This window comes from Metarhizium acridum (genome assembly GCF_019434415.1).
Source record: "Metarhizium acridum strain ARSEF 324 chromosome Unknown scaffold_72, whole genome shotgun sequence".
Taxonomy (NCBI): domain Eukaryota; kingdom Fungi; phylum Ascomycota; class Sordariomycetes; order Hypocreales; family Clavicipitaceae; genus Metarhizium; species Metarhizium acridum.
In genome coordinates this window covers 1,643,808-1,659,770 of record NW_027094019.1, presented here as the reverse complement: position 1 = coordinate 1,659,770, position 15,963 = coordinate 1,643,808, and the positions used below count along the sequence as shown (strand labels likewise).

Genomic DNA, 15,963 nt, shown 5'->3' with positions numbered 1-15,963 from the left:
AAATGCAAGTCTTTTGATGTGTGTATATATATACACACATGTTTTTTTTCCCGCCCCAGTCACGGCCCTTCTGTATGCCAAATTCACCATAAATTGACATACTTCTAGAATTTGCTAGATTAAGAATCCTTTTTCGCAATGGTCTTCTTCGCAGCCTCCTTTGCCATCTTCTCCTGCCTGGCAATACCCGCTTCTACACCGATTCCGCCGAAAACGAGACCAACGCCTAGCCACTGCATGTGAGTGAGGCGGTGGCCAAACGCGACGACTGACAGGATCATGGTGAACATTTTGCGGGTGACAGTTACGGTGACAAGCAGGACGGATGAGAAGGTAGACAAGGTGTAGACTATGATTTGGAGTTAGCATGGTGTTCCGGGAGGCGTGAGAATTACTGGACGCAGGGAGGACCTACAAATGAAGACTTGGCCAATGGCACCACAGGCTGCGAAGCCAAGAACATCTTTCCATACGGCTGGGTAGCGGCGCATAAAGTCCAAGGCGGCGGTCAATTCGCCTGCGCTACCAGCGACGTCCATGCCGAGCCATTCACCGATACCGGTGGCGACGAGATACGGACTGGTTAGAAGATAGAGGCCTGTGACAAGGGTGCTCATCATGTTGTTGGCGCACATCATCTGAGGACCGCTGTAGGGACGGAAGGTCTGGAAGATATAATCCTGGGTGCTGTTGGTAAGGCCGTCAAAGAGCAAGTTGATACTCAGGAGAAGAAGACCCCAAACGACGTTGGCCTCTTCTGACTTGGTTGACTTCTTGCTCTTTTTCCCCGAGTGGAGGGTGAAGACGGCAACGCCTGCGGTTACGGCTGCCACGACGAGGTACTTGTACAGCGGGTATCGCTTGCGGAAGACGGTGATGTGAAGGAACATGACGGGTAGTAGCTTGCAGCTCTTGGCTAGTAAGAAGGTGATGTAGTCGATGTGCGCGAGACTGGCATATCCAAAGGGACTGGCCAGACTGCTGGTTATGGCGACGAGCGCAAGAGGCCCAAGAATACGACGCGATGGGATGATTGGGGGGATGGAAGAACCTCTGGGCCTCGAGAAGAGGAGGTAAATTGAACCGACGGTGGCAGCGAAGAGAGATTGAATGGTGTTGAGAAATACTGGGAAATGCCATCGCTCTGGAGCGGCCGCCGAACCGTGAGGCGTCGTTGTCAGCTTTTCTTGCAAGTAGGCCCATGTTAAGCTATCAAAGAGTTCGGTAAGTAAATAAGCAATATGAATGCGACTATGCGCATTTCATGACGACTTACAAAGAGGCATAGATGCCGGCGACAGAGATGAAGAGCTGTACCACACCAGCCTCGGGCGTTGCACTGCCCAAGGCAGGGCCATCGGCGGCCGCTGCATACCCGTTGGTTACTTGCAACTTATCTCCTCTGCCATCGGTGTCAACCCAAGATGCTGTCTGCTTGTTGAAAAATTCGGATGAAGATTCGCGTCTGACGGACACTTGTTTTGTTCGTGCCATTGTCGGGATGGATTTGTGCGCAGGGCGAATTAGAAAATCGGACGAGTGAAAAACATAAGCTTCTTTAAGCAGGGAACAAGGAGAGGCGCTTCTATAATACGAGCTTCTATAATATGAGCGGAAGGGCAAAACGATGCACAAAAAAAAAAAAAAAGAGAAGGAATGAGGTTACCGAAGAATTGGTCGCGAGCACATGTAGAGGGAAATGCCAATTTGTCTTCAGCCTGTCTGGTTGGGCTGCCGCCAAGTCCCCACCTCCTGCGAAAGGCGAAATGCCATGCTGGCTTTATCGACGTCAAGTGACATTTAGGAAGGACCCTGGGCTGCGCCTGCCGCACACGCAGACGCTGGCGTGGGGTATGGCAAAGGCTAAGCTATTTAGAGGAGTCTAAAAAGACTTGGCGCAATCTGGGGTCTCGATGCCCATTTGTTCGTGGATTACTTTACATGATCTAGATGGACTGTGCCCGTACAAAGGAGGAACCGGCTTCCTTGGAGGAAAACAAAATGGCATTCGCAAGAGGACAAAGCACAAATCATGACTAAATATTTCATTTCTTCGCGTTTGGAAAGGTATGACTACATACACTCCTATTCGGGTGTCTCGTCACCCCCAAAATACGTATCATCATCAATCATGCTGCGTAGTGTAGAGAAGGCTCCCACATCACCGCGACTATGCGGTGACTGGTGGGGTCGAGGTGGCGAGCAGGGTGAAGAGGTGTGTTGGGGGTATTTGAGGCAAGCGATATCATAAATCCACCATTACAATAACATGTTTCGTCAATGCCTGCGGCTGAGAAGCAAGAATTCCACGAGGCTTTGAACAATTGGATTAAAAAAAAAGTCGTCGCATAAATGAGAAACGAGGGGTGTTGAAGGGAGATCGCCGGTGTTTGAGTAGAGACCGAGACCAGGAATGACCACCATTGCGAGTGCATCAAGCGAGAATATGTCCCAGCCGGAATTATAAGCTTTGGGTCCGTCCTGAATGCAGCGACTATAGCTTCTGGTAGTCTTTAAGTTTTCCTGTCGACGACGTTTGCCCGGTGGGTGGTGATACCGGGGTGGGAAAGGAGTGCTTCGGCATCGTATGAGGTGGAAGGCCAGAAGATCCCTCAAATGTAAAGAAAGAGGAGCAAAGTGGTACGGGTAAAGCGGGTGTGTGAGTTGATACAGAATTATTTGTGGACAGCGGGGGAGGTGTTGAGCGCGGCGTCGAATTTAAAAAGAAGCAGTAGTGTCGTGAACCCATTTGTTCCCCACGGGTGGCCGTGCCGATTTATGAATAAAAGGAATGAGGAAATTGGTGAGGAGAGAAATGAGAAACACAGCTAACAAAAATGTAAGAGTTGCGACTGTTTGGGCCAAGGGTTTTCTTTTCTTTTTTTCCTTTTCTTCTTTTTTGTTTCCCGTCCCCCCTAATACTTTACTGCTGGCGATTCCAAAGTCACGAGCAGCATGGTATCCCAATCCCTGGTTCCTGCAGGGAATCGGGAGCCTTGCGGCAAGCCAGATCTGACTGAGCTTCAGTGGCGTAACTTCTTCCAAATCCAATTCGGATGTAGCTCATTCACACAAAGCGATACAGAAATAAAAAGCAAAGCGTTGCTCACAGAGCATAGGAAGGGTAGGGTTAGAACTTTACTCCGGCTCTTGTAGCTGGCTTCGGCGCATCTTCTCTGCCTCGAGGTTCTCATACAGCAGGAACAGAGCAGACTCATTGGCCTTAGCAGTACCCATGATGGTGAACATGCGCTCACCCGTCTCATCGTGTGGCGCCTTATCCAAAAAAATCATCTTGTCAGTTTCGAGTCACCTCGCGAGTGGTACGCACAGCAGGATGCGGGGTAGCTTACCTTGGCAATAGAAATGCGGGCTCCCGACGTCTTACGGATCTCACTGATCTTGCTACCGGCCCGCCCGATGATGCAGCCAACCATATCTGCGGGGATGCTGATGTTCTGAGTCTGGATCTCCTCGCCATTCTCATCGTGTGTAGGGGGCCCGCGGCTAGCTGCGTCAGAATCAGATCGGCGGCTGAATGGTCGAACTCCACCATTGCTGAAGTCGGCTCCGTTGCCGGTGCGCATAACCCGAGGACTACCGTAGTCGCTTCGGCCGCCACCGTTGTTGTAGTTGCTTCCCAGGCTACCGGAGCCGGCTTGAGTGCGCACAACAGGGTTGTAGAGGACAGTGCCGGTACCCCCGCTGCCAGTCGTCAACAAGGCACTTGCAAATCTCCCACACAGCTCGCTGAATGCCGTCGGGAGTGCCCTGGACTTCGACAATTCGTTCCGTGGACTGGGGTAGCATTTCCTTCTGCGCTACCATGCGGACGCCGGACACATCCTGGATATGCTTGATCTTGAGACCTTGCCTACCGATGATGGTGCCCATTTGGTTGTGAGAGATAAGGAGCTTAATAGCTGTTGAAGATACTGTTAGTCCAAGACTGGTTCTTCTAGAGGGTTGAGAGTTGGAAACATACGGTGCGTGCCGTTGCTCTGGACTATTCCTCCCATACCCATAGCTGGGGCCCCTTCGAGTAGGGCTCTGGCTACAATGGCATAGGCTCTGGAAATGGCATCGCATTCGCCAGTAATGGTGAGGACACGATCGTGAACCCCCTGGACTACTTTGCTGACGCCGGCTTTGACGCCAGTCTCGTCGCGAAGGTCAGCGACGTTCTTGCCTCCTTTGCCAATGATAACACCGGCTTCTTTGGAGGAAACGATGGCTCGTAGAGTGAGCTGCGCCTGGGCGTATTCCTCGTCCGTCTTAGGGGCGGGCTCGCCGTCTGGACCAAGTCTGTCCTCCATCTTCAGCTGATCCAAGTGGTCGACAATGTCATTGCCATTGGCAGACAGAACATCCTGGGGGGCAGACATGTTGAATGAGGGATTCGATGATGGCAGTGGAACAAATTGGGTGAGGAGGATGGGAAGAGGGCGGAGGGTTTCTTGAGATGGAAAGGCCGTGCTCGTGCCTGTGACGGCTAATGGGGAGCTCGACAGAGGATCGGCTGGCTTGGCGGAATCTGTTTTGTAACTTGGTTAGCTCTTTCCGTTTCTTGCATTGACCGAGTGATAAGCAGGCAACGTGACTGAATTTGACCGCCGACCGCCTACTGAAGCTGCGCGCACGTAGTCATGGTTTCAGCATCTGAACTTTGGGCAAGTAGATCAGACGCGCAGCTGCAGTCGGGGCCAGGTGGACAAAACAAAGTGCGGCGCGCAATCACTGCACGAGAGAGTGGAAGAACAGAAGAGGCGTATAACAAGTGGGACCCAGATGGCAGGCAGAATGGACAATGAGAAAGGAGCGCAACAAACCTGATGTTTGAAGATTGGCGGGGCGCGTGACAGGCGGTTCGACTATGGTTGAGACGGGAATCGTGCTGTTTTTTCCCTTCCCTGTGAGTTGGGCGGGACGCAGCGGGGTTGAAGGGTTGAAGAGTCGACGGGGTGATGATGACGGGGTTGGCGGCGAGGAGTGCGGAAGCGGAGAATGAGAGAAAATGAGGGGAGAGGATTAAGAAACGGAGGGTGACGTCGAAAGGGAAGAGCTGAGATGAGGGTTTGGGGCGGGAGAAGAGGTGGTGTAAGTTACGAGGGGAGGAGGATGGAGGTTGCGGGTGGGAGGAGAGAATAGGAATAAAGAGATGGGAGCGGATGGAAGTTTGGATCAACGTCCAGGTTGGGGAAGAGGTGAAGTGCAGAGGGGTGCAGAGGTGCAGAGTGGAGCTCTGCAGCTTGGGGACTACAGGACATGGAGGAAGCAGCCACATGGAGGCTCTGACTGCCAGGCAGCTTCAGGGCCCCATGCTGCGGTGGGAGTGGCCAGGCCACTAAGAATTAGTGGTTCCTGGAGCACCAGACCGCACCAGACAACATTGAACATTCAATGTCCAATATTGACCAGGCGCATGGCAGGCTGCTTGCGGCTGCTACCAACCAGACATGGGAACGCAACTTTTTGACTTGCCCTTCCTTAACAGCACACCCCAAGTCCCGCCCAGTGGGACGCGACCTGCTCAAGTATACTAACTAGGTGCCCAGTACCTAAGCACAGAAAGCCATCAATTGAATCGAGGAACTTGGCAGGCAAGCGATTTGGAAACCTACTACGTACCTGCTACCCTAAGTGCCTAGGTACCTAGGAGGTAGCAGGTAGTGCCTTAGGTACCTAGGTACTTAAGTAGTGTCTGGTGTACCAAGCACCCGACATTGAAGGACATGGAAACATGCAGCTCCAGTGTCTTACGTTGCCCAAGGAGAAAGGGCACAAACTGTTGCCCTGGCAAGCATTTCTAAAGTCAGTAAAGTACTTACTTAAGTACCTAGGTAGGTACCAAGTATCTAGTACTTGAGCACATACTGTGCTCTGTGCTTTAGCCATGCCAGGCCTAAAATCGGTACAAGCACCTCGTCCTTCGATACACTTGCCATTAACATGGCCAGACAATTTTGAATACTACCTAGGTACTTAGGTAAAGTAGGTTTCTTAGAACCTCTGTCTCTCCAAGAAAAAAGAAAAATCCAGACCTTGTTTCACCTACTACCATGCCATCAATCTGATTTTGTGCCTCCCCCATCCCGGCCTAGCCCACCATCTGTCAGTGCCATGCATGCGGGTTCAGACATGGAGGCTTACACTCCACAAGAAGCACGCCGATGCAGCAAACTACTGCCGTGACTAGTTTCTCCGTGTGCCGTAATAAGGACCAGACTCCATAGGTGCGTTGGGGTGCGTTGGCCGCGCCTCGTGCTACCCAACTGCTTCATCTTGTCTGCCTTGGACGTTCGCTGGCTTTGCTGATATTGATTTGTACTGCGCCCCTTCAACCCTTCACCCTGCATGCAGCTGGAAAGCGGCCAACAGGGCACACCCTGCTCGGTTCGAAAGTTATCTATGTACGGAATATTAGCTGATGCAATCAATTGGCTGTGAAACAAGTCGGCCACTTACGAATGTCCGTGGATAATCCTGCGCGGGGCGTGGGAACGGCACAGTCGACATGACAAGCTACGAGAACGCAAGTAAGAAGAAGAGAGAGAAAGAGAGAAAAAGAAAAGAGTCGAAACAAAGAACAGGGTATATTTCGAGGCGTATAGGTTTTGAACCAATCAACCAAGTACACCGCATTATGCAGCTACTTGAAAAAACTTCCACATGAGAAATACCAACAAACAGAGAAGAGAGCTTTCTCCATCCTGTCTAAGCTTTAAATGAAAAGGCGTCGTCCGTCATTCCCCCAAATGATGCGTTCCATGTCATGCCCAGGTATTTGATCTCCTTATGTGTCCAGCGGACATAGCCAACAGCCTGACTTGATAAACTTAGTGCAGCTCTTGCGGTGCATCCAGATCCACAGCCTCGACCATGCTCCTCTGGACTTGGCTCCTGCCCACTAGCTCGTGGAAAAACTTGGCAGCTTCTTCACTCTCGTGTCGGACTTTGTCAGCTTCATCCCGTTTGTTACCTAGGTCCTTGACACTTTGGTCGAGGCCGACGCGGAGACTGTCAGCTGGGAAGCGCAGGACCTTGCGGACAGATGAGGAAATTCGTGATGAGTTGGCATGGATGTAGTCTAGTTCAGCCAGCTGCGAAGAAATCTTGGTGGCGAGCCTGGGGGGTAGGGAGTTGGGGATCTGCTGTAAAACGTAGGCGGCCCCAGCGATCGCTGTCTCAATGTTAGCCAGGTGGCATGGAGGGCGAGTATATTGCTTCTAGTTCACTTACCAGCAATGACAATTCCAGGAACAATCAATTGGCGGAGGTTCTCATTGCTCAACAACCGAGTCGTCAACATAGCATGATCCATCCAGTTACTCATGCCAAGCATTCGAGGCACGACAGCGCCCGCTACCGTCAAGGCCATGCCCGTACCTGCAAACTTCTCCTGGCGTTGCAACAGAGTCGACCAATCCACGAAGTCCCAAAGCTCAGTAGGGATATGAACCTGTCGTGCAAGAGCATCACGCTTTCTCCGGAACATGACGTCTGGTCGGAACTGTAGGTTCTGGAACTCGTCCCCAACATGTAGCAGGCCCAGTTGTTTAATAGTATTCACGCCTTGGACGCTCTTTTCTCTGCCGTATTCTTCACAGCGCGTGACGGCGTTTGTGATGTGCGAGAGCATGGCCTCTTTGATATCATCGGCATACTGGAAGGCGCCAAAGACGCCGGGGTATGGCACGTCGTAGTTGGTTCTTCCGGCCTGAGTGATGGCGGTATTAAGTTCAGCACGACTGTGATCGTAGACGTCTTGACAAGTGTCCTCGATGTTTCGATCTATTTGCTCGCTTACTTCGGACCTAGCCTTTCGACTTGAGGCGAGCTGTGGTTCAATTTCCCTGAGTTCAGCAGATACTCTGTCAATCTCTGACTGAGCAACTTCTTCGTTAACCTGAGCCAAACTGTGTATATCATTGAGGATGTTCAACAGATATGTTCTCGCAGGGGCAAGCTTGGATCTCGCCCTCTTTTCGAGAACGAAGCGACGCAGTGATGCTTCCAGGACCTCAAAGTCTCGAATCTTGTCCAGATCTTTTCCTTTGCCCTTTGCTCCATCGTCGACTGGATCATCGCCGCCACCTCCACCGCTGGAACTGCCGCTTCCGTTGCCACCAGGACCTCCTGGCGGTGCTGGCCCGGCTGGAATAGCATTGCTTGATACGAAGTGAACAAGGTCTGATGATTCTTTACGAGTATCTGGGCTCAGTCCAGAAACTTGATCCAAAATAAGCTTCTGGCATCGCTCCTTGTCTCTGATAGTGTCATAGCCATTGACGACAATGAATAAGTAGGCCTTCTCAGCGGCGGCTGCGTGTATGAACTCCTTGGCAGACTGTGTGAAATGATTTGCCGCTGAGACAACGAACACAACCACATCAATTTCCTCTTGTCTGGCGAAAATGGCGGTAGTCTTGGTAGTATCTGAGTTGAGACCTGGTGCGTCGATAAGTGCAATGTCGACTACGCCATTGTTGAGCAGAGACTCGTCGACTGTCCGAATGTCCTTCACATATACCTTGCACTGAGTATACGTTTCGTTATCTGTTACAATTTTTTCCAGCTCGGTCAAAGCATAAACGTCGTAGGTTGTTTCGTCATGTCTGCTATAGGTGCAATCCTTGTGCACGGCGTGCACTTCCTCAATTCCCGCGTTTTCCCTGGCGTCTAGAACTTCGCAAAAGATGGCTGTGCATGGCTGTTGGTCCTCTGGCAGAACTTTGCGCCGCAACAGGGCGTTGCAAAAAGTCGACTTTCCAGCATTCAAGTCACCCGTGATGAGGACCTTGCTGGAAGTATCTTCGATGCGCTCGCGGAGGGATAATAGATGCCTTATGCTCGAGCTAATTTTGCCGTCCAGAAGAGCCGCAATGGAGTTCTTCTCCAAAGAGTGCACAAGCTCGGCTTGATGCAGGGCTCCTAATTTCAGATCCAACTTCAAAATAGATAATTCCTGCGCAATTTGGGGAGAAACTAGCCTCGGCTCCGGCGCTGGTCGGTTCTTGGCGGCGCGGCTAGACTCAGCGGGTAAAGCATCGACGGAAGTCATAGATCGCCTTAACAACAGAGGCTGGGTGGTGGCTGATGAAGAGCTGGCAGCATCTCCTGAAACTGAGTACGTGCGTCCCATTCCGGGTCTTTCTGAGCTCGTCGCGTCTGCAGGCCGGATGGTCGGGTAACGGGCTGGCCACTCAGTGTTCATCTGTTGAAGACTCTGCAACAAGTCCAAGACCTTGTTGATCGACCTGCCTAGTATCGCGCGTTGGCGGTAGTACCACATCTGATGGCCTGCACTTGCTTTGCCCCGAGCATGCTGACTTGAGTCGGAGGTCGAGTTTGTCGCTGATGTCATGGCTGTATGGTGATCTTCGCCAGCCACGCTTGCTCCATATCCAGAATCGATATCCAGCATATTCTGCAACCGTGCGGCGTGCTCCGACGTCGATCCGGTGCCAACTGTCATGTAGTGAGGTCGACTCGATGATGAGGGACCCGAGTTTTTTGGCGCGTCGGGATCGGGCTCGGAGCGCAGCGGCCCCTTTCCCTTGCCGGTGAAATAATCCTGGCTCATGTCAAAATAATTCAAGCGAACAGCATGGTCGAGTAGGGTGACGAAAGGGTGACCGATGTTGGCAGCGTTGTGGTTGTAGGGTCAGGAATTATTTCGGCGCGAGAGGGTGGGCAGACTGGCAGTTGGCCTTGCAGTTGGCAACTTGGCATGATTTTATCCAAGACGTCCGTCCGGCAATTTCGGGGAGGTGTGGTGAGTAAGGTACCCAGTACATACCCACGCACTTTAGCGGGCAGCAAGTGATGCAGCAAGTGACAAGGCACTGGGCGGGGGAAACGCCGGTATGGGCCATGATCAAGTAGCGTAGCGCAGGTAAATGTGCACTACAAGAAGTTCCCAGTACCTACTTAAGTAGTTGACACTAGGCGGGACGTCGTCATCGCGCATGCCAGGGCTGCTGCTTTTATTATGACTGGCAGTATTAGCGCCTCGCCTCAACGACCAAGGTGCATGTGGTCTTCAACTTCGTCCGTCTCATAGCTCCAAATTATCTTGTCGACGTAGCGCTGAAAGTCCTTTGCCATTATTTCATTTTGAACGGCCAGCGTGACCTACATACTATTTGTCGATCATAGACGGAGACAGGTGGGAGGATGAAGGGCATATGCCAATATATTGCATATTGCATCACCCCCCCCGTTCGCCGGCTTTATAATTATTGTGCTGCCGCTGCTTGTATACAGTAATATGCACATATACTCTTTGCCATCCTACCAGGCAAAGGACATTGTTGCCCCATATCTTATTCGTGATGGCACATCATCTCGTTCATCGCTGCCGCAATATCTGCTCATGCTCTATCCAAAAATTCTTGCAGGCCCTGTGGCCCCAATGATCTACCCACCATTCCCCGAAGCTGTCTTCAACGTCCACGTCAACCTTTGCAACTCTCTCTTCTCTCTTGAGTCCACAGATAATACACGGCTTAGGCGCGGTCGGGACCATCTTTGCCGTCTGAATTTGTGGGGTTTCTGTAAGCTCTGGCACTTTAATATTGGCCTTGCCAGCAGAGTTAGCCGTTGCCACGGCAGACCGTAGTCTCCCTATATGCTCCCGCCATGCCGCAACCACGTCAGCAGCTTCACGGTCCTCCCGTGCAGATTGTCGTTTATCCACACCTGCCAACTTCATGCCCTTGCTTCCAGCTGCTGAAATTGACATACTCTTGGCCAGGATTTTGTCTCGGTGCCATCGGTGCTTCCGTCCTGCAATCACTCGCGCAGCCGTCGACGCTAATAGAACATATCCCTGAAGAAATTGGATAGTCTTGGGATTCGAGAGAACTTGTTGTTTGACAGATGGACTTTGCCCCGCAACAGACTTGAACAAAGAATTTCCAGTATTAAAGAGCTCTGGGAATGCCGAAAGCAGGATCGAGGGAGGAGGAACATTCGTTGGTGGCGGACTGCTGTCATCTATCATGGCCTTTGTTGCTTTGCAACCGTCACCGGCATCCCACAGCCACTCGTGCGTCTCTGCACATTCCTGACTAGCATCATTGTCTCCATTGTTTCCGGAGAAATCATCCCAGGCTCCCCATTCGTCATCGTTTGCCGTCGCTTTTGCTAGAGACACCGTCTTCGACACCGGCTCCGTTTTCGTAGATGGCATTGAAATGGAACCAGGATCCGCTTTGTGTGCTGATGTTTGGGTTGTCTTCTTGACATTACGTTCAACAAAGCGAGGCTGGTCTTGGTTCGCTGGTGATTGTAGGGGTTGAGGTTTACTTAAAGACATGGCTCCAAAACTTAACGCAGCAGCAGCTGGGCCTGGCCCTTCTTTCGCCACTCGCGGTTTTGTTGCATTTTGCGATTGGGATATTGGAGAATCATCAAGCCCCAGGAGATCAAGAGATGGTGTAAGTTGCGCAGTGGTAGCTGGTGCGGGCTTTGAACGGGGTGTTGACTCGACGGCCTCAAATTTACCAAACTCGTCGAAATCATCATATTCTTCTCCGCCGCCTTGCAGTTCAAAATCGTCCGCATCAAACAACACATTTGGATCGCAATGTGTCGTCTTCATCTCTACCCTAGTCTTTGGTCTTGCAACAGGCCAGGAAGACTGTGGATACTGATCTACTCGACCGCCAAGTGAACCAAAATCTTCAAAGCCGCCGCCGATTAAGCCATTAGCCGGAGCTTGTATTGCTGCAGCAGCCTTGCGGCTTATGTCATGTGGCCTAGACTTAAAGGCAGAATAGGAATCCCAACAGTTGCTGCTGGAAACCAGAGGTTGTGTGTTTACTTGAGGCGTTGCGGATGCTTCTGTTGACTGTGCTACTTCAAAGTCCCCCCATCCATCGTCATCATCTGCCTGTTGCGGAACCACGGTTGATGATTGAGAAACGTGTGAGGGTTGGTCCCAAGTACCCGTGCTGTTTGGCATAGCACTTTGAAACGACGTCAATTGTGATGGCGATGAATGCACCGGCACTGCATTGTTTCTGCTGGAGACATGGAAGGGGTCTTGTATGTGGACCTGGTTCTGTATCTGCTGTTGCTGCTGTGGTGGTTGTCCAAAAAGACTGTTCGATTGCGACGTAGGCGGCGTCGAAGTTGAAGGGTTGCTGAACTCGGCAAAGAGATCTGCCGACATATTTATAAGCTTATGCGGAATACCATGCTCAAGAGAGGCTTGGAGGAGGCCGCGACGGTGAGTTGAAGGTTGTTGATATTACTACGAAGTGGAGGAGTGACGATTGATTGGAGTCGAGAGTCGAGAGATACGACATGGCGTCGTCTGGTCTGGTTTATTTGGTGGGGCAGCAGCAGGCCAGGGCATTGCAGACCACTGGCCGTACTTGACCAGACGTGGACATGCCCACCTGGGACCACAGCGCCAACAACCCACCTCCGGCCTCTCTCTAGTCATCGTCGCCTCAGCAGCAAAAGCCGTCTGTCCACGAATCCTCCTGGCCAGAAGGTTGCTGCGTGAGACAGGCAGCTTGCCATTTGCTTCCGGTGAACCCGGGAACACCCATGTCCAGCCACTATGAGATCCGTCCAAGAGACTCGGTGAGACAGCGAAGCGTCTAGTCTTGGACATCTATTGATGTCACCCAAAGGAGCGGGGTGAGCTAACAGACATGACCTCATTAGATTGAGATGGGAAACAACGCAGTCTCATAGCACGAGTCTGGAAGAGTTACAACGGGCTGTTAAAAACAATGGCTCGTCCAGCCCTTGTTTGTCGGGCTGTCGGTCCGTATGCTGGAAGGTATTGACAGTTTTTGAGCCATCATCACCAACATCTCCTTGGGCGACTTGCACCGCAGATTAGCTGATCCATGCTTTTGACCAGATCTTCCTGATGTCCATTGAAGGACGCATAACAAGCTGGGCGGACGCCTTGGAAGAAGGCAGAAAAGACTACCAAGAGCGCAGAGACCATTTTCTCAAGTTTATTCGGCATCCCAAAGCCCTCACCGAGCTCACCGTCGACCCGCTTGCCGATGATCCTGATGTCAGTAATTGCTCGCCCACCTTGTCTGATACTATACTCGCATGCCTACTTACCCAGACCTAGTCACCTTGGAACACAGTAAGACAGGATGAGATAACCCGGACAGAGATTCAGCAAGATGTCCAGCGGCTCCCCGACGAAGTCAATTATCATGAAGACACCATACAAGGCATGATTCTGGACATATTGTTCATCTACTGCAAAGTCAACCCCGACAGAGGCGGATATCGCCAAGGCATGCATGAGCTTCTTGCACCAATAGTGTATGCCCTCGAACAAGATTCAATCGACACCAGGTCCGCTGGTAACGATGCGTGTCTTGATGAGAAAATGTTGCACGTACTGGACTCTGCCTTTATAGAGCACGACGCTTACATCTTGTTTTCAAAGCTCATGGAGCAGGCGCAGTCATTCTATGAGGTTACAAATGGAAGCACGCCATCAAATCACGGTAGCCAGCCAGTGATTCTGCAAGAGCAGCAATCTGCTATTGTCGAGCGAAGCAGGTTCATCCATGAGATTTGTCTGCGGAAAGTCGATCCGGAACTCGCAGCTCATCTCACAAATATAGAGGTCCTGCCCCAGATCTTCCTGATGTGAGTAGAGCCACTTTTTGTATAGCTCTAAAAGAATTTTTAAGCTAACCTGTATTTCTGCAGCCGATGGATACGACTCTTATTCAGTCGCGAATTCCCATTCAACCAGCTTCTTGTGTTGTGGGATACTATGTTTGCAGTGGATCCCTCACTCGAGCTGATAGACCTGGTCTGTGTTGCCATGCTGGTCCGTATTCGTTGGCAGTGTACGTCATCCCTGGATTGTGGCTATTCAATGACTGATGTGTAAAATGCAGTGCTGGAAGCCGATTATTCTGTCTGTCTACAACTTCTTCTAAAGTATCCACCCCCAGAACCTCCTCATGGGCCACACACATTTGTCGACGACGCTGTGTATCTACGAGACCATTTAGACTTTACGGGTGGATCCAGTCTCATTATGAAATATACCGGAAAGATTCCCGAGAACCCAAATGACATCAAACCGACCCGGCCAAGTAGTGATGCTGACCCTGAAGCCAACTCCGTTCGTCAACGGGGCGGCCGGCCACCTACATCACCCTCTAGGCTTACCCAACAACCGCCCAGCATGGAAACTTTCTTCCAAGGAGCCGCTAGAGGCGCCAACCGTGTCTTGGAAAGAAGTGAAAAACTGGGCATCAATCAAGCAGTCCGTGATGCCATGGGAGAAATCAGACGCAACGTGCAAAGCTTTAATGAAGCCCGGCAAGCACAAAGGTCTCCAAGACATATTGTCAGTGACGAAGGCGCTTCCAAGGCACTGGCAGCCATGGAAAGACGCAACAAAGAGCTGGCTGGCCTGCTGAATGATACAGTTACGAACCTCAAGACGTTATCCCTGTCGGGGTTTGAGGATGAGGCTAAGAGCCTGGAACTCATCGAGGTGGCGGCCGCCAAGATCCAGTTTGTGCAGATCTACCTGGAAGATTCTACCCTGGATGTTCCCGTCTTCTCAACACCGAAGAACAAACCGGCATCGTCGCCAGAGGGAAAAGAAAAGGCAGTCGAGGAGGCCACAGAGACCAAGGCGACAACAGCGAACCGAACATACGGGACGCCAGCGACTAGCTCTGACTCACCAACGCCGGACATTTCAAAACTCGTAATAAACGAAGAGAAGCGCAGCTCTAAGAAAGACGCCGCAGATCCGGAAAAAATGGATGCAAGTCGGGACGACCAGCCCGGAGAAGCGTCGCCCTCCGACCCCCTCGGAAACAACACTGTCGAGGTCCGGCCCGCCCCCGTCCCAACCCGCTCGACGCTTGCCCAATCATCCTTCTCCTGGATGCTAGAACCAGACGAAACAACACCCTCTCGCGCCCCGGCAGCAAGCAAGTCCCCGACCACGCAGCATAGTAAGAGGCATTCGAATAATCTGAGCCGAGAAAGGAATGCGTTTCTGTTCGGCGAGATAACTGCCGATGCCACCGACGGGAGCGCGCCCTTGAAAACAGATGACATATTTGGGATGGAGCCCATTGCGAAGCCCAAGGGCAAGACGCAAGGCTTGTTTCATGACAAATGATAAAACTGTACTGTTTCTGACTAGATGTTTGATGGATGTATAATATCATACACACGTTTTTATGTACAACCAACACGCTGCGCTATGCACACATCGTCTACATATCCAGTGCCATGATGCAACTTCCACTTCTTCTTTCCCCTAACTGACAACAGAAATAAAACGATGCGAGCCTCATCACTCATGGACCCCGCGCCTACCTATAAGTTGTTGGCGTGAACTCGGTGGCGGTAGCTTGGTTGTTCTGGTCGGGACAACAAGGTATCCCTCAGTATTACAAGACACCTATATATCACATTCGATACTTGGATGCTGTAACATGTTAGAACACGGTATACTTGTGACCTATATGCACAACCTCCCAGAGCCTGGAATTGGACTGCATTCATGATGCCTCGTGAAAGAGCGACCTGTCGATTTGCAATATGTAAATTAACTTCCGAGGGAGTTGGCCACCGCCGAGCCCCCGAGGTAATTGGAATTGATACTTGATAACCGGTTTTCGGCAATTTCTCTGAAATGAAGGGGCGGCGGAGCGGACATTATAAGACACCCGCGTATTCCCTGCGCATGACTTGAAGTTGACTACTTCTACTAGTTCTGCTGACAAATATTCAAATGTGCGTTTGCCTAGCAGCAGGTCTCAAACTCAATTATAATAGGCAAGGCAAGGCAATGACCCCCTAAAAGGGCAGGGAGAGAGATCTTGCAATACTGTACCATAATTCATCACCATATTGAAGCCGAATCGAATCATGTTTCACTGTACTCGGCGGCCGACCCAGAGTCAGTTAGAAATAATCTCTCACGCATCG

At 51.3% G+C, this 15,963-nt stretch overlaps 5 protein-coding genes across 7 annotated transcripts; 1 reads left to right on the top strand and 4 right to left on the bottom strand.

Moving 5' to 3' along the window:
• Positions 1 to 119: 119 nt before the first annotated feature.
• HUT1_1 (UDP-galactose transporter) lies at positions 120 to 1,494 on the bottom strand (the record flags this gene model as incomplete). Its single annotated transcript, XM_007811828.2, has 3 exons — positions 120 to 349; positions 416 to 1,209; positions 1,277 to 1,494. The coding sequence occupies 3 exons, from the start codon at positions 1,492 to 1,494 to the stop codon at positions 120 to 122; spliced, it is 1,242 nt and encodes a 413-aa protein (XP_007810019.2).
• Positions 1,495 to 3,138: 1,644 nt separating this feature from the next.
• Positions 3,139 to 3,587, bottom strand: HEK2_1 (RNA binding protein, heterogenous nuclear RNP-K like protein; the record flags this gene model as incomplete). Its single annotated transcript, XM_066119306.1, has 2 exons — positions 3,139 to 3,276; positions 3,354 to 3,587. The coding sequence occupies 2 exons, from the start codon at positions 3,585 to 3,587 to the stop codon at positions 3,139 to 3,141; spliced, it is 372 nt and encodes a 123-aa protein (XP_065975944.1).
• Positions 3,588 to 5,791: 2,204 nt separating this feature from the next.
• Positions 5,792 to 9,692, bottom strand: FZO1_3 (mitofusin). The gene is made up of 3 exons (XM_007811830.2): positions 7,240 to 9,692; positions 6,466 to 7,180; positions 5,792 to 6,406 (listed from the first exon to the last, which is right to left on the bottom strand). The coding sequence occupies exons 1-2, from the start codon at positions 9,581 to 9,583 to the stop codon at positions 6,837 to 6,839; spliced, it is 2,688 nt and encodes an 895-aa protein (XP_007810021.2). The 5' UTR covers positions 9,584 to 9,692; the 3' UTR covers positions 5,792 to 6,406; positions 6,466 to 6,836.
• Positions 9,693 to 9,996: 304 nt separating this feature from the next.
• J3458_007289 (uncharacterized protein) lies at positions 9,997 to 12,272 on the bottom strand. Its single transcript, XM_007811831.2, has one exon. The coding sequence runs from the start codon at positions 12,176 to 12,178 to the stop codon at positions 10,352 to 10,354; it is 1,827 nt and encodes a 608-aa protein (XP_007810022.2). The 5' UTR covers positions 12,179 to 12,272; the 3' UTR covers positions 9,997 to 10,351.
• Positions 12,273 to 12,462: 190 nt separating this feature from the next.
• J3458_007287 (uncharacterized protein) lies at positions 12,463 to 15,337 on the top strand. 3 transcript variants are annotated; one of them, XM_066119304.1, is made up of 6 exons: positions 12,463 to 12,597; positions 12,682 to 12,799; positions 12,884 to 13,045; positions 13,109 to 13,641; positions 13,705 to 13,847; positions 13,899 to 15,337. In XM_066119304.1, the coding sequence occupies exons 1-6, from the start codon at positions 12,575 to 12,577 to the stop codon at positions 15,146 to 15,148; spliced, it is 2,229 nt and encodes a 742-aa protein (XP_065975942.1). In that variant the 5' UTR covers positions 12,463 to 12,574; the 3' UTR covers positions 15,149 to 15,337. The 3 variants fall into 3 exon arrangements, with proteins under 3 accessions (XP_065975942.1, XP_065975943.1, XP_007810023.2); XM_066119305.1 differs by having other exon boundaries at positions 12,884 to 13,641; XM_007811832.2 differs by having other exon boundaries at positions 12,463 to 12,799.
• The last annotated feature ends 626 nt before the right edge of the window (positions 15,338 to 15,963 follow it).

Bases quoted from the DNA above. Each gene is read 5' to 3' on its own strand.
- J3458_007287 (XM_066119304.1), top strand. From the start codon at position 12,575: ATGAGATCCGTCCAAGAGACTCG. The intron at 12,598-12,681 runs GTGAGACAGCGA...TGACCTCATTAG, and splicing joins AGATCCGTCCAAGAGACTCG to ATTGAGATGGGAAACAACGC. The intron at 13,046-13,108 runs GTCAGTAATTGC...ACCCAGACCTAG, and splicing joins CGCTTGCCGATGATCCTGAT to TCACCTTGGAACACAGTAAG.
- FZO1_3 (XM_007811830.2), bottom strand. From the start codon at position 9,583: ATGAGCCAGGATTATTTCACCGGCAAGGGAAAGGGGCCGCTGCGCTCC. The intron at 7,181-7,239 runs GTAAGTGAACTA...ACATTGAGACAG, and splicing joins TCCTGGAATTGTCATTGCTG to CGATCGCTGGGGCCGCCTAC.
- J3458_007289 (XM_007811831.2), bottom strand. From the start codon at position 12,178: ATGTCGGCAGATCTCTTTGCCGAGTTCAGCAACCCTTCAACTTCGACG.